The sequence below is a fragment of the Nicotiana attenuata genome, chromosome 2, assembly GCF_001879085.1.
Source record: "Nicotiana attenuata strain UT chromosome 2, NIATTr2, whole genome shotgun sequence".
NCBI lineage: Eukaryota > Viridiplantae > Streptophyta > Magnoliopsida > Solanales > Solanaceae > Nicotiana > Nicotiana attenuata.
The window spans coordinates 9,768,025-9,785,622 of NC_031990.1; the positions used below are offsets into that span (position 1 = coordinate 9,768,025).

The 17,598-nt window shown below is 40.3% G+C and overlaps 1 protein-coding gene across 3 annotated transcripts; it reads right to left on the reverse strand.

The window, feature by feature from the left end:
• On the reverse strand, positions 450–13,272 carry LOC109244081. 3 transcript variants are annotated; one of them, XR_002070664.1, is made up of 10 exons: positions 12,760–13,271; positions 12,043–12,120; positions 10,876–11,553; positions 10,631–10,733; positions 9,945–10,045; positions 9,683–9,857; positions 8,505–8,675; positions 8,312–8,412; positions 909–1,084; positions 450–777 (listed from the first exon to the last, which is right to left on the reverse strand). XR_002070664.1 is itself a non-coding variant. In XM_019411116.1 (9 exons), exons 1-9 carry the CDS (start codon positions 13,084–13,086, stop codon positions 1,022–1,024), a joined length of 1,797 nt encoding a protein of 598 aa, XP_019266661.1. In that variant the 5' UTR covers positions 13,087–13,271; the 3' UTR covers positions 450–1,021. The 3 variants fall into 3 exon arrangements, 1 of the variants encoding a protein (XP_019266661.1); XM_019411116.1 differs by having other exon boundaries at positions 450–1,084; XR_002070665.1 differs by lacking the exons at positions 450–777; positions 909–1,084; positions 8,312–8,412 and adding an exon at positions 8,797–9,089 and having other exon boundaries at positions 8,589–8,675; positions 12,760–13,272.

Consider the following 17,598-nt stretch of genomic DNA (forward strand, 5'->3'; position numbering starts at 1 on the left):
ATACACTTCCACTTGATATAGTATCTTTTTTCTCCTTCTTTACTTGCTGTAGCAACTTTACATTCCAATAATATGGCTGCCCTGACGTGGAAAACCCCTTAATTTTACTACATATTTAACTTTCGTTTACATTTACCATCCAAGTGGCTCTCCAATGGCTTAACGAACAGCTCCAATCCAGCAACAAGCAAAATGAGGCAAGTAGTAGGGGGTAAAAACATGTCGTAGAGGCTAAGGAACGAAGTTACCTCCTATTAGAACCTGAAAAACTAGCAAAAACTACTTTTTAAGCCTCGATATAACTGTCTTGCGAGTTCAAAGATAGATATAAAACATACCCTAAGAACCCTCGTTAATCAAATTGAATGTATGATTATTTCTGGAAGAGAAAACTGTTAGCGCGATTAAGCAAATAAGATTAACGGATATGATCCCCAACCCTTGGCAAATAGTACTAAACATTTGTATATTTGTTATCTCATTGAATACTTCAGCTTCGTGTGATAGAATCCTGTCCTATTTCCAGTGTGACCAACTGCAATAGTTACTTTCTCCCCTTCTAATTGAAAGGGTCTCTTTACATTTTGCCAGGAAAAATAAAGAACCAAGAGATAATTGGAAAATAAATGGCAGTAAGCAAAAGAGAAAGAAGCAACCTGTAAAGAGCTAAATGCTGAGGAACTAAATACATTACAATTGAGGTATGATATAAATATGTGTCAAATTCCTTCCTTGACATGAGCCTTCCTCAGGTTCAGGGACTTGTATATGTACTCCCTACAATGTAAACAAGGTCCTTAAATACAATAGAGGGTACAGAAAGAGCAAAGAGAAGACCACACACTTCAGGTATTTTATACATGTAGCAACGGAGAGATCAACTAGTCAGATAATTAAGCTTAGCTCACTTGTTAACAAGCTTCCCCAGATGCGAGTGATGAATGGGGCAGGGCAAGCGGATTTGACACCAAGGAATATAGAGCTCACTGCCCAAAGAATGGTCAAAACTAGAGTGCAGGCATTAGCTGGTCTCATCATACCGGCTTAAAAATTGGATTATACAAGGATATACATGTTCTGCAGCCTGCAGACACCAGGAAGAGTAAAAGCTGTTATGCAACAACAAATGGAAAAATATTAGCAAAGCACATGTGAAAGATGCCTATTTCACGGAGTTGAGAAAGTAAATAACTTATAATGTATTCTCTATTCTAGGTATATTTAACTCTTCCGGTTTGCATAAGAAAACAAAAAACAGGAAAGGTGTATCCCAATGTAACTAGGCACCTCTCATCTTCCAGCGTCTTTCTACTCTTCACCATCCTTTTGTACTCCATCTATCAATCAATCAATCAACTGTGCCTCAATCCTAAATCAGTAGGGGTTGGTTATAGAATCGTCCATATCCAATCCGGACTATATGGGTTCATCTCATTCTAATACAAAATAATTTGAACTTCAAAGCAAATTAGGGTTCCTCTAAAACTCACATTTATTCCCACACAATTACAACAACAACAACCCAGTGAGTTCCCACAAGTGTGGTCTGGGGAGGGTAGAGTGTACGCAAACCTTACCCCTACCCCGGAGAGTAGAGAAGTTTCCGAAAGACCCTCGGCTCAAGAAAACAAGACAAGAGAGACAAGTGAGAGAGACAATATGTCAGTACCATCAAATGACCATATGAGTAATAACAGCATAAGAACCAGAAAATATATGAAAAACAATAACAAAACCAGTGAATAAAGCCCGATACTATGAAAAACGAAAGAATAGTATGGACACAACAATAATCGGTAGCAGCACACCCCACCCCCCCCCCAAACGAACCTTATCAGCTACCTCCTAACCTAACATCCTAATGTTCGACCTCCACACCACTCACACCTCCTGACTGTGGCATCTGGTCTTCTCCTTCGCACGTGCCCGAACCATCTAAGTCTCGCTTCCTGCATTTTTTCATCCACAGGGGCCACACCCACCTTTCTCCCGAATATCTTCATTCCTAGTCTTATCCATCCTAGTGTACCCGCACATCCACCTTAACATCTTCCTCTCTTCTACTTTCATCTTCTGGATATGTGAGTTCTTAACTGGCCAACACTACCCCATACAACATGACCGGTCTGACCACCGCTGGGTAAAACTTATCTTTGAGTATCGGTGGCATTTTCTTGTCACACAGGACTCCAGATGCTAACCTCCATTTCATCCACCCCACCCCTATACAGTGTGTAACATCCTCGTCGATTTCCCCATCCCATTGGATAACCGACACAAGGTACTTGAAACTGCCTCTCCTGGGGATGTCCTGTGATCCAAGCCTCACGTCCAAGCCCGTTTCTCTCGACTCAACGCCGAACTTGCACTCCAGGTATTCCGTCTTAGTCCTGCTCAACTTGAAACCCTTAGACTCAAGGCCTGTCTTCAAACCTCCAGTCTCTCGTTAACGCCGCCTCGCGTATTATCAATCAGAACTATATCATCAGCGAACAACATACATCATGGCACCTCCCCTTGAATATGTTATGTCAGTGCGTCCATCACCAGAGCAAATAAGAACGGGCTAAGCGCAGATCCTTAGTGTAAACCTATAACTGGGAAGTGCTCCGAGTCGCCTCCCATAATCCTAACCCGAGTCTTAGCTCCATCATACATGTCCTTAATCGCCCTAATGTAGGCAGCCGACACACCTTTTGCCTCCAGGCATCTCCAAAGAACCTCCCTAAGGACCTTGTCATACGCTTTCTGCAGGTCAATAAACACTATGTGCAGATACTTATTTCTATCCCTGTATTGTTCCACCAACCTCATAATAAGGTGGATCGCTTCCCTAGTCAAACGACCCGGCATGAACCCGAACTGGTTGTCGGATATAGACACCGTCCTCCTCACCCTCACTTCCACCACTCTCTCCCACACTTTCATAGTATGACTCAGTAACTTGGTACCCCTATAGTTGTTACAACTCTGGATATCACCTTTGTTCTTGTACAACGGTACCACCGTGCTCCACCTCCACGCATCTGGCATCCTCTTCATCCTGAAAATAACATTAAACAACCCGATTAGCTACTTTAAGCCTGCTCTACCCACATACCTCCAGAAGTCTACCGGAAGTTCGTCTGGCCCGGTTGCTCTGCCCCTACTCATCTTACGCATAGCCCCCACTACCTCCTCAACCTTAATGCGCTTACCATGCCCAAAGTCTCGGTGACCCTCAAAATGCCCCAATTCACCTAGCGCAATATCCCGATCCCCATCTTCATTCAGAAGTTTATGAAAGTATGTCCGTCATCTCCGCTTAATCTGAGCCTCTCCCATTAAAACTCTACCATCCTCGTCTTTGATGCACCTCACTTGGTCCAGATCCCGAGCCTTCAATCTCGCCTTGGCCAGCCGGAATAACTTCTTTTCCCCGCTTTTGTTCACCAGTTCCTCGTATAGACGACCAAACGCTGCAGTCTTAGCCTCCGTGACCGCCAACTTCGCCTCCTTCCTAGCTACCTTATATCTCTCCAAATTCACTCGCCTCTCCTCCTTGCTTGTGCTACTAACTTCAGGCACGCCGCCTTCTTCGCTTCCACTTTACCTTGGACCACTTCATTCCACCACCAGTCGCCTTTGTGCCCGCCAGAGAAACCCTTCGAGACCCCTAACACCTCTCTCGTCGCCTCCCTTATACAGTTCGTCGTCGTCGTCCACATAGCGCTCGTGTCCCCGCCACTCCTCCAGGCTCCCATAACTGACAACCTCCCCTCCAACTCCTAAGCTTTGTCCGTAGTCAAGGCTCCCCACCTAATCCTCGGCCATCCTCGTACAGACCTCTTCTTCCTCTTAATCATGATACGAACGTCCATCACCAAGAGCCTGTGCTGTGTCGCGAGTGACTCACCTAGGATAACCTTACAATCCTTGCACAGCCCTCTATCACACCTCCTGAGAAAGGAGTCTTCACCACCGTACTTTGGGAAGTGACCAAATGCTCCTCCCTCTTCGGGTTATTCCCACACAATTAACTAGTTTAAATTCTGTTAGTTCATTGTATAAATAGTAGTAAATAACCTTAATCCCATATGTATTAGAAGTAGGACATGTATTGTATATATATAGGGCTCATTGTATCATTGTCATAACTAATCAATAATATATTTTCTCCCGTGCTTTCTCACATGGTATCAGAGCTACCGTGAGAAATTTATCGTTGTGCGTCATTCCAGCGATATCCGGGAAGAAAGAACTCAGTCACCGTGCAATTTTCCGGTGACCTAAGTGACTATTTGCGTCAAAGTCACTAATTATCAGTGTTGTGCAAAATCCAACACCACCAAAAGGTCACCAAGAGAGATCCGACCAAACCCCAGAAAAGTTCACCTGAAAACACTCATCCACGCGCCCCCACGCGCCCTCCGGAGCTCTGCCGCCGCCGGCGCGTCTGTCCCACGCGCCGGCGCGTGAGGGCTGTTCCAGCCAGAATTTCAAAAACTTTCTTTTGGACAGTGTAATCGTCTTGTTTTTCCAAGCCTACCCATCAAGTTTACATCAGATTCCGATGACTTTTTTTTTTCCGGCGAGCTACAGTGTTTCCGGTGAACAGTAACAGTGAAAACAGTGATTTCCAAACAATTTTCTGACCTTTTCCGGCGTGAACATTATAATGTCATTCTTAGAAGCCTTAGACTCACAATTTGTTGGATCGAATGCATTAAATCCAATCCAGATGGTTTCTTTACTGGATTATATTGAGTTCCTTCGGTACAAAGCACGTAAACAGACATCTTCAGGATTAGCCTCCGTTGTTCCAACAAATAGTAGCATGACTGGTGTCTCCCAATCTTCACCTTCTGAGTCTTGGGTCATTGATTCAGGTGCATCTGATCATATTTCTGGTAACAAATCTCTTTTCACTAGTATCTCATATTCTCAATCTATTCCAACAGTCACAATGGCCAATGGGTCTCAAGCCATGGCAACAGCAATAGGTCAAGCAAGTCCACTTCCTTCCTTACCTTTAGACTCAGTTCTTTATGTTCCTGGTAGTCCTTTTAATCTCATAGCCGTTAGTCGTTTAGCCAAATCACTTAAATCTACTGTTTTATTTCTTGATGACCTTGTGTTTATACAGGAACACAGTACAGGGCGGATCATTGGTACCGGACGTGAATCAGATGGACTTTATTACCTTATCCTTGCAAAATCACATAGACTCGCATCTTGTCTTCTTCCAATAACTTCTCCCGTTACTGATTCACCAGATTTATTACATAAACGGTTAGGACATCCCAGTTTGTCAAAACTTCAGAAAATGGTACCTGGCTTATCTCACTTGTCCACTCTAGAGTGTGAGTCGTGTCAGCTTGGTAAGCATACCCGCTCCCATTTCCCGCGGCGTCTTGACAATCGAGCAGAGTCACCTTTTACTTTAGTCCATTCAGATGTTTGGGGTCCTAGTCGGGTTAGCTCTACCTTAGGATTCCGCTACTTTGTCAGTTTCATTGATGATTATTCTAGGTGCACTTGGATATTTTTGATAAAAAATCGATCTGAGTTGTTTTCTATTTTTCAGACCTTCCATGCTGAAATTCAAAATCAATTTAGGGTTTCTATTCGCACATTTCGTAGTGATAATGCCCTAGAGTATTTGTCTTCCCCATTTCAGCAATTTATGAACTCCCATGGGATTATTCATCAAACATCTTGTCCGTACACATCCCAACAAAATGGGGTAGCTGAAAGAAAAAATAGACATCTTATTGAAACTGCTCGTACCCTACTTATACAATCTCATGTTCCGCTGCGTTTTTGGGGGGATGCAGTTCTTACATCTTGTTATCTTATTAATCGTATGCCATCTTCAGCTATCCAACATCAAGTTCCATTCTCTGTCCTGTTTCCCAACTTACCTTTGTTCTCTCTTCCACCCCGTGTCTTTGGGAGTACGCGCTTTGTTCATGACCTTACTCCAGGAAAAGAAAGTTAGCTCCTCGTGCTCTTAAGTGCATATTTCTGGGTTACTCGAGAACGCAAAAGGGATACCGATGTTATTCTCCTGACCTCCAGCGATTTCTTATATCTGCTGATGTTACCTTCTTTGAAACCCAATCATACTTCACAGGTCCAGTTAATCACTTAGATATTTCTGAGGTGCTACCTGTTCCTTCTTTTGGAGATTCAGTCTCTATCTCCATCTCCCATTCATCTTCCTCCATAGCTCCACCGCCTATAGTTCCAGTTACAGCAACTATAGCTCCAGTGCCACCACCTAGTCGAGTTCAACCTTCTACAGCTCCACCACTCCTGACTTATCATCGTCGTCCGCCCCCAGCATCAGGCCCAGCTGATTCACGTCCTGCACCAGACCCTGCTAATACTGCGGACTTGTCTCCTCTTAATCAACCGATTGCACTACTAAAAGGTATACGGTCCACAGTTAATCCTAATCCTCATTATATCGGTTTAAGTTACCATCGGCTCTCATCATCCCATTGTGCATTTGTGTCATCTTTGTCCTCTGTTTCCATTCCTAAGTCTACAGGTGAAGCATTGTCTCATCCCGGATGGCGACAGGCTATGATTGACGAGATGTCTTACATACGAGTGGTACTTGGGAGCTTGTTCCTCTTCCTTCAGGTAAATCGACTGTTGGTTGTCGTTGGGTGTATGCAGTCAAAGTTGGTCCAGATGGCCAGGTTGATCGACTTAAGGCTCGTCTTGTTGCCAAAGGATATACTCAGATATTTGGACTCGATTACAGTGATACTTTCTCTCCCGTGGCTAAAATTGCATCAGTCCGCCTTTTTCTATCCATGGTTGTTGTTCGCCATTGACTTCTCTATCAGTTGGACATTAGGAATGCTTTTCTTCACGGTGACCTTGAGGATGAGGTTTATATGGAGCAACCACCTGGTTTTGTTGCTCAGGGGAGTCTAGTGGCCTTGTATGTCGGTTGCGCCGGTCCCTCTCTGGTCTAAAGCAGTCTCCTCGAGCCTGGTTTGGTAAGTTCAGCACAGTTATTCAGGGGTTTGGCATGACTCGTAGTGAAGCTGATCACTCTGTATTTTATCGACATTCTGCTTCAAATCTCTGTATTTATCTGGTCGTTTATGTTGACGATATTGTTATTACCGGCAATGATCAGGATGGTAGTAGTAAGTTGAAGCAACATCTCTTTCAGCACTTTCAGACTAAGGATCTGGGCAGATTAAAGTATTTTCTGGGTATTGAGGTCGTTCAGTCTAGCTCAGGTATTGTGATCTCACAACGGAAGTATGCCTTAGATATTCTTGAAGAGACAGGAATGACAGGTTGTAGACCTGTTGACACTCCGATGGATCCGAATTCTAAACTTCTGCCAGCACAGGGGGAGCCTCTTAGCGATCTTGCAAGATATAGGCGGTTGGTTGGTAAATTAAATTACCTCACAGTGACTAGACCTGACATTTCCTTTCTGTGAGTGTTGTGAGTCAGTTTATGGATTCTCCCTGTGATAGTCATTGGGATGCAGTTGTCCGCATTCTTCGATATATAAAATCAGCTCCAAGCAAAGGCTTATTGTTTGAAGATCGAGGCCATGAGCAGATCGTTGGATACTCAGATGCTGATTGGGCAGGATCACCTTCTGATAGACGTTCTACGTCTGGATATTGTCTTAGTAGGAGGAAATTTGGTGTCTTGGAAGAGCAAGAAACAGAATGTGGTTGCTCAGTCTAGTGCAGAAGCAGAATATCGAGCAATGGCTATGGCCACATGTGAGCTAATGTGGATCAAACAGTTGCTCAAGGAGTTGAAATTTGGTGAGATTAGTCAGATGGGACTTGTGTGTGATAATCAAGCTGCTCTTCATATTGCGTCAAACCCAGTGTTCCATGAGAGAACTAAACACATCGAGATTGACTGTCACTTTGTTAGAGAAAAGATACTCTCGAAAGATATTGCTACAAAATTTGTGAAGTCGAATGATCAGCTTGCTGATATTTTCACCAAGTCCCTCACTGGTCCTCGTATTAGTTATATATGTAACAAGCTCGGTACATATGATTTATATGCACCAGCTTGAGGGGGAGTGTTAGTTTCATTGTATAAATAGTAGTAAATAACCCTAACCCCATATGTATTAGGAGTAGGACATGTATTGTATATATATAGGGCTCATTGTATCATCGTCATAACTAATCAATAATATATTTTCTCCCGTGCTTTCTCACAAATTCAATCAGTTAGAATCACCCATATAGTTCCTTCGCTTATATTGTATTCTGTTCTCCTTTATGTATTCCAAAAGAAGCAAGCACGTTATTAAAGTGTTACATACCATGCGTCCTCCCACTAAGTCATAATGAGCAAAATGTGGACCATTAGCATCCCCCAATACGTTGTAGGTAACCAAGTGCTCCGGGATGAGCTTTGCAGTTTCTGCATGAACCAATATGTTGCAAGAGAAGAATTGTTAGAAAGCTTACCATCCTCAGACAGAACAATGAGTGCCAAAGTACTGTGAAACATACCATACACTGCTTCTGGTGGGCAGATTATGTCTTTATCTCCAGCAAGAGCCAGCACGGGTACATTGCTTTTGTGAAGATTATCCTTATAGAAAATTTTACCACTTCTGTCGCGGAGTCCTCCTTCTCGAAAAGCTGTAGTCAACTGCAAAATAAGTTTAGCAGGAATAGTACCTGCCAGAAGATCTATTAGAAAATTTATAGTGAAAGGTTCATGTGAAATCTTAAGAGGACATAGAGACAGTCGTGATCCTCTAAAGAAACTCTACAAAAGCAAGTGAAATTTCTGAATTACCTCACACTACAGCCTATATAAACCAGAATGGATCAACTATCCCTTACTTTGAGGTAAACAGACTTTCAAATGAAGATCATATATCAACATCATTCCAGTGTCATGAGAACAGTTACACAGGGAGTAGAACTTGTGGGAGCAAAGAGTCGATAGCTCGTATAAATATATTGATATATGCAGCTCGTTGACAAAAGATAAAAGTATCTAGCTGGAACTGGACGATACATCTGATGTTTAGTTGATGTACTTTTCTTATTCCATCTGAAGATGTCAACAGTCCTCCATTGCTCATACTTCACGTGAACAAATAAGAGTAAGAATCAAATTTGACATGATTAGTCTTCACTTATTACCTTCATTGCTAAGAAGTCGATAAGGCTAAATTATATATCAAAATTCACATTTGGCTTGCCAAAGATCAACCTCAAACTTCGGCTGATCTTCCTTGTATAACTATATGACTATCATGAGAGATGAGATACTAGCAACAATGAGTACATGTGCTATCCTAACAGAATGCATGAGAAGGTATATGAAATATGGAAGATTAGTTCAACTCATAATCAACATATCATCCAGACAGAGGGGGAGAGGAACAAGACGTTTTAAAAGCCATAGATGCAACAACTGGTACGCAAACACAGCAGGCAGGAACTTGGGCCATAGCCAGATGGTGTCATTGAATCATTCTTCAAAACATGTAAGTTTCTCATACTGTTTCTGTTTGTCTCTAAATATACTTTAAATATCCATAACCTAAGTGATGAAACATGAACCTTGCCTGCTCTCCATATAAATGAGTAATAAAACAAGATGACCATAAATTTGTACAATTCACGATTAATGAAAAAGCAAAGGTCTACTTATTGCCCATGTGAGCACTTACAGAAGTTATTCAAGACAAGCTTTTTCAGCAACTCTGGATGCATCATGTCTGTAGCCGATATCATATCATTCAGCCAAGACAACACATAAGGAGGGCGAGATGAAAGAGGATAAGCTGCAGCGAGTAATGCCCCTAAAGGAACAACAGGTACATTGAGAGCCTGGGCAGGATCAGCCTGCAGCAAAGGTAAATAAATATAGGAATATGCAGAAAGGGCTTTCTGCTGCATAACAACAGTTGAAAACATTTATTTTCAGCTTACAAGGGGTACAAGCAGTTTGAGTGCAGACTTCGAAGATGTGTAATCCAGTGATGAAGCCAAAGTTACAATAGCAGCTAATCCAGTTTCTCTTCCTTCCAATCCTTTCCAAGGTAAAACCAGAAACAAATAAAAAAATTCTCATATCTATTTTGATTCCCAGAAGAAAACCGAAGTCTGAAAATATATTTTTTGAGATTGTGCCCATTAACAAGGAATCAGAGGAATGGAGGACCAATCAAATTCTAAATATTTGATTCAGATATGTTCATGTTGAAAGAAACGGTAGTGAAGAGCAATTAGTATCTAGGCTCTTCATGAAACATGTGTTATCGTCCAACTTAAGATTTCCATATTTTCCATTACATTTCATAGCATATCCAATGCATGAAAATCTAAGAGACTTCTTAATAATTTCACAGGATTTATTTTATCTTTGAAACATGTTATCATCCAACTCTGGCAGGTTCTAGGAATAAGTTCCTAAAATATACTGCTTTCTTTATTTAATTAACATTTGAATATTACTGTTTTCTTACCAATTGCAACAACAGGAAAGACTCCTTGTCAGTATTTCAAGACTCTTGCACGTTAATTTACTAGCCTATCTTAAGTGGCTCATGACTAGACCTGCCATATCACCAATGATTAACAACGTTAATTCTATATAAACAAGAAATGAATCTTACCACACTGTGATTGCCTAGCATACAGCAATATTCCTCCCATAGAATGTCCAATGGCAAGAAGTTTACCATCTTTTGGTGCAGTTTGGGCCTTTATGTATTCCATCTAGAATGGAAATAAAATAATTATCAATCGTCTGAATAAAAAAGAAGACTAAAAAGGAAAAAAAAAGTTCTGAATTTTGGTTGTGTCATCTCGAGGACATTAACATCTTTATGTTCTACAATATGGAGATCTGTCACCTCACCGCAGCTGGAACATCCTCTTCCAGGTAATGATCGAAGTCCCAATCATACTTGACAATCAAGTCAAGCTGTTTCTGGAAATCTTCTATGGTAGTGGTTAGACGCTCATGCAGATCAACTAATGGTGGTGAAACAGAACGTTGACCTTCTTCGATGATATTTACTAGCTTTTGACTAAGATCCTTTATTTGGTCAGCAACTGCAGAATTTTGCCTTGTCTCCAGCAGACTTAACAACTTCCCTCTTGTCTCATTAAAGCGTTCATAAAGAAATGAATCCTCTAACAATTTTGATATTTGATCAAATAGTTTAGCGGACATAATCCTTGACTGGCTTTCATTGAGGAAACCAGAGACTCTCTCTGACAAGAGCATAAATGTTTCTGTAAGCTGGTTCACTACTCTCGACTCATCCCACATTGTTGAAATAGCAGTGGGTTCTTCTTTGACCAAAGCTATGTCAGACTCTTCTAAGGAACTCTGCACATCTGTTGACTGCTGTGCTGCAGAAAGAGCTTTCTCAGTAGCATTATCAGCGGCAGCTTCCATCTGTTTTGAGACTGCATTCGCAGACTTCTCAATGTTTGTGGCATCTGGTTCCTGCACACTCAACCCAGCTCCTCGAAGTTCAAGAACCCACGTGTCAAATCCTTCCCCAGACATGTAACGGGCAAAAGATGACTGCATAATATTTTTAAAAGTAAAGATCGTGATTAAATAACTTTATTCCTGATTCCCAAGTATTATGTAACACTTTCAGAAAGTAATAACAGCAGCCAGCCATATAATGACGAATTCAACTTTTGCTCAGATTCAAAAAAAAACAGTTTTCAATTAAAAGAAAAGCGAAATTATATATTAGGCGACTCAACTTTTATATGCTTGAAATGCATAAAGAATGGGAAAACTAGTAAGAGAAGCGCGATCCTTTAATGGAACCTGACATATCCCCTAAGCACTGATGATATACACATTCCATGTTTGTGTCATTAAGATCTATTTAACGTTAGGTAACTATCAATGAAATATCGATCAAATCCTCCAGTTCACCAATACAGGCATGGATTCCTAGATTAGAATGTCCGCAACTATTATTATTAGGCAACATTGCACATACAACAAAACAGAAGAAGGGGCAAAGAACGGGGAGGAGGCAGACGAGTATAATACCCCAGGAGCAAGATCATATCCAATAGCATTAGTCCCCACGCCAGACAAGAGCAGCAGCGGATGATTTCTCTTTGGAGCCTGTTGTCATTGAAAATCACATACCCTTAATGCAAAGCTCAAATATTTGAAGAAAAAATGCATAAAACAGAGCTGTTAAACCTTCCTAGTATCCCTCTATTCATTTTATGAAACAGTATTCGACAGAACAGAGAATTAAAAAACTTTGAATAGTTTAATAAATTTTAAAACTGTGTCCAGATAGCCTAAATGTCTTAATTTCAGATTCTACATGACCATATTTGATTGATCACAAAATAAAACATTTGACCAGTCCATCGAATTTGAAGTAATATAGAAATGAGCAAAGTCTCAAATATGTTTTGCAAAAATGTCATGAAATTTGAAACATAATACTTACTCACTCCATTCCACTTTCCGTAACTAATTTTAAGTGTAAATTCGGACATACAACTTTCTAATTTTTTGAAAGAAAATTCATATATTTAGAGAGTAGATAAAAAGTTTCACTATGGTTAACAATTCAAAATATCTAAAAAGTATTTGAAAAAATTGTGGACCTCTTTCAAATAGTAATTGTGTACATTAACTGGAACAGGTGTCACATAATAGTAATTGTGTCACATAAACTGAAACAGAGTACTTATGTATTATGGTTTAAAGAATAAGAGCAATGGTTCTAATACAAAAAAATGGGACCTGCGGAGGAGGAATGTAGCGCCAAAGAGCAAGTTTCCAATCGCAATTATTAACAGATACATAGTGAAGTTCATCGGCAGTGCATATAGGTGGCTTGTTAGAAACCTTCTGGATTGCTGCACGTTGAATTGCAGTGTCGCTATTATTAGTGGATAAAGCTCTAAGTTTAACCGTAAAGCAGCAGCTCGGAGCGTTGCGGTAGGAAATGACGGCGGGTGGAAGTAACCGGCGGTGACAAATAAGGTGGTGGTGGTAGTGCTGGCTGTGGCGGAAAACGGCGGCGATTTGAATCGCCGACCGAATATCAGATTGAATTGGATAGCCCATTTTGGGAATTCGGGAAATGGATAATTTTAATTGGATAAGGAAATTGGTTTGATAATCTTTACTCTTTTGGAAGGGAAGATGTGTTTTTTGACTTTGGAATGTTTGAGATGCTAAGCCTTTTTTTTCGTATAATTTGATTTTCTTTTTTTCTTTTTTGTGTGTTGAGATAAAAGGAACACGTCATGCCACGCTTTTACTTTTATTCCTTTGTCACTTTATATTATTATTGAACTTTTTTGATAAACCGAAAACGTACAAAGAGTCAATATAATAAGCAAAAGAAAATAAAACGTACAAGCAATCTTGTTGAACAATAATGAATCAAAATGTCTTGTCAATTTTCTTAACAATTCATAACTCTTGAGAATTTATGTCTTATATTATCCTTGCATTTAGGTCTTATGGAACAACAACATAATAATAATAATAAAAGCTATAGTTAATAATAATAATAATAATAATTTTTGAAATAGTAAGGTAATAAAATAAATAAATGATCACATCTCTGTCGTTTTTGGCTACTAGTCTTAAAGTATACGTGTCGCGCGTGTATCCATCTCGGTGAGTATAAACTTTTAAAATCACATAAAAATTATATGAGAAAAGTGTTTGAGTCATAAAATAAAAGTTAAAGAGAAAATAAAATTTTCGAAAATAATATTGTTGATCCTATTTAACTAACTTAATAAAGGTAAAAACTTTGTCGACGTAGTTCTCATTCATCTCGCTTAATCTATTCATCTTGAAATTCATCTCAGTTTTATAATTTATTAACATTATAAATAAAATAATTCTTTTGCATATTATAAAATTTTAATAGCTTTCTTTTATCTATACTATCATTTTTATAAATAAATTATTCGTAGATTTAAATCATCTAATGTTGGATCGTCTTGAACAAATTAATTAATAATTTCATTGCTTAAAATTAAATGGCCAATTCAGAAAGCACACTAATGCTGATAGACTTGAGCAAGTACTATATTAACAAATTAGCTATACTTTCTAATACCATCTAATGCAACTATTGCTAGAATCGCCCATTGGATTTATGTATGCCCCAGTTAGGAGGTGTGAGCGGTTGGCTTTGGCAGGTACGAGAAGAGGCAGATGGTGGCCTAAGAAGTATTGGGGTGAGGTGATCAGGCAGGACATGGCGCGTGTAACGACCCGGCCGGTCGTTTTTGGAAATTTCGCCCCGATCCCCCATTAACTGTTTCCCCTAAGTTCATTTCTGCTATTTTGGTTTGCCGGGACGTTCGGTGTTGAGTTTTGGAGAGTTTTGGGACACTTAGTCCCTAAATGAGAGCTTAAGAGTTGAAAAATGGTTCGTAATCAGAACAGTGTGAAGACGACCTCGGAATGGAAATCTGATGGTTCTGTTAGCTCTGTTAGGTGATTTCGGGGTTGGGAGCGTGTTCGGAATGTATTTTGGAGGCTCGTAGCTCATTTAGGCTTGAAATGCCGAAGTTTGAATTTTTGAAGTTTCCGGTCCGATAGTGAGTTTTTGATCCGAGGGTCGGATTGGAATTTCGGAAGTTGCAGTAGTTCCGTCATGTCATTTGGGATGTGTGTGCAAAATTTCAGGTCATTCGGACGAGGTTCGGGTAGGTTTTTGATCGAAAACGTGTTTGGTTGGAATTTGAAGTTCTTAGGCTTGAATCTTTGATTAATTCGGGTTTCCGGCGTTGTTTAGGTGTTTTCAGGATTGGTACAACTTTGAATAAGGTATTAGGTGGTATTGGTACTTTTGGTTGAGGTCCCGGGGGCCTCGGGATGATTTCGGGTGGTTAACGGAAGAGTTTTGGAAGTTGAGAAATAGCAGCACTGCTGCTTCTGGTATCTTTCCGCTTCTGCGGCTTGGGAACCGCAGAAGCGGCCTTGGTCGTCGCAGAAGCGAGATTTTCCCTCCCTCTCAGGAACCGCAGAAGCGGTCGCCTTTCCGCTGAAGCGGAACCGCAGGAGCGTTATGTGTCCGCAGAAGCGGACTCTGGTCCATTAAGTGAAAACCGCAGAAGCGGTTGTTTTTCCGCATATGTGGGATCGCAGAAGCGGTCCCTTGTCCGCAGAAGCGGAAATCCCTGGGCAGAAATAGAAATTTCGAGGGTTTGAGTTCAGAAGTTACAAAAATCAATTGAGAGCTCGGTTTAAGGCGATTTTGAGTGGGATTTGAAGTGAAGATCACTGGATTTGAGCCATTTGGAGTCGGATACTCGTGGCAAGAGCGTGATTTCTAGTTGATATTGAGCCGGTTCGAGGTAAGTGGCTTGTCTAACTTTGTGTGGGGGACCTTTTTCCTTTAGGATATGATCTTGAATATTTGAATGCCCCGTACGTGAGGTGACGAGCGCGTACTTGAGCTAATTGTTGTAAATCCGTTTCTACTTGAAGTATTTAAATTGAGCTTTCTTGTTTACTTGTTCATTTTAACTGCAAGTTTGTACCTGTGCTAGCTTAGAGACTCATGTTTAGCTGGCTTACCTGCTTATTTGCTTTAACTGTGCTATTTGTACTCTGTGAAGCATGTTAGGCTATAATTTACTACTTCGTGTCCTGATTTTTAGCATTGTTCCGAGATTTAGGAATCGTTGTTGTTGTGTGTTTAATTTGGGACTACGGGACGGCTTCCCGGGAGATCCCTCTGTACTTGAGATATTCTGGACTGAGGGTGCGGGATACCAAGAGATCCCTGGCACATGTGTTTCTATATATATATTGGGATACCAAGAGATCCCCGGTTTACTTATTGAGGATACCAAGAGATCCTCGGGATACTAAGAGATCCCCGACTTACTTATTGAGGATACTAAGAGATCCTCGGGATACCGAGAGATCCCCAGTGTTGATGATAAGGATACTAAGAGATCCTCGGGATACCAAGAGATCCCCCGGCTACTATTCCTTGTGAGGGCAGTTTTCCGTGTATTGTTACCTTTGCTTTCTATTACTGTTCTTCCTTATTTACCTGGTTTAGATTCTCGTTATAGACTTTATTTAAACTATTTCTGTTATCTCATTATTTATTATGTTATCTCAGTAGGGCCCTGACCTTCCTCGTCACTACCCAACCGAGGTTAGGCTTGGCACTTACTGAGTACCGCTGTGGTGTACTCATGCCCTTCCTGCGCATGTTTTTCATGTGCAGATCCAGGTACTTCCTCCCAGACGTATCATCCTCGTGGTGGAGAGTCCTAGCTGAGACTTGAGGTATATCTGCTACGTTCGCAGACCAGGAGTCTCTACTCTATTCCGGCTTTAGCAGATAGTTCTTTTTCTTTCCTTTCATGTTGTTCAGACATTCTGGTGTAGAGCAGTTTACTACATTCTATTAGCCTGTGTTTCCCGTGAGTTTCCGGGTTTTGGGATTTAGTTGCAGACTTCCGCATATTTCGAGTTGTATAGGCTGAGTGGCCTTGTATACAGTTGTTATTTCCGTATGTTCAGTTTTAATTTATTATTCCACAAATGTTAATTTGTTATTCCGCACTGTTAGGCTTACCTAGTTGTAGGAATTAGGTGCCATCACGACATGTTTCATGGAGGGTGAACTGGGGTCGTGACAGCGCGACTTCAGATTTTCGAGGACATGGCTATTGATAGGAACATGTGGAGGTCGAGCATTAGGGTGGTAGGTTAGGGTATAGTCGAGAGTTCTTCCCTCTTTGTACCGGGTAGTCTGATAGAGTTTTATTTAGGTTTGTTAGCGGTCTATGTTGTGTTCACATTGTTGTTTTGCATAGTTTTGTGTTATTGTCCTTTCACTTATTCGTTGCTCTTATTTTCTTTCTGGCATCTTTTTGTTACAGGCTTTTTCTTTTGTTTCTTTTCTGATATTATTATCCCTTCTGTTGAGCCGAGAGTCCTCCGGAAACAGCCTCTCTACCTTTTTTGGGGGTAGGGGTAAGGTTTGCGTACACTCTACTCTCCACAGACCCCACAAGTGGAATTATACTGGGTATATTGTTGTTGTTGTTGTTGTTTTAATATAACAAACATATATATATATATATATATATATATATATATATATCAATTATAACATAATTATAAATATATTTTACATGAAAAAGAACTACATTGATGGTATTTCTATATACACAAAAAGATGCTTAAAAAGTCTCCACGATAAGTAGAGGATAGAACATACTCATCAATAATCACAAAGTGCATATATACCTGGGATTTTAACACATCTAAGACCAATTACCCGAGAGTTCAAATCAAATTCTAAATCTAATTATATTTCATGGTAAAAAAAGTTAAAAATATTTGAATAAACAATCTCAGAAAATAGTACATGAATCTTCACATAAAAAGCTCTAAAAGAATGAACAAATAATTAAATAAATATCAAAGTTACCTTAGTATAACTAAGGTTCCGTATCTCTTGCAGTAATATTGGTCTAATTTTTCTCTTTTGGTACATCACTAAAGTGATAGACATCTCTTTGACAGATTAAACTATTTTCACTAAAACAACAAATAGTCATATATAATTAGTTTATATACTCC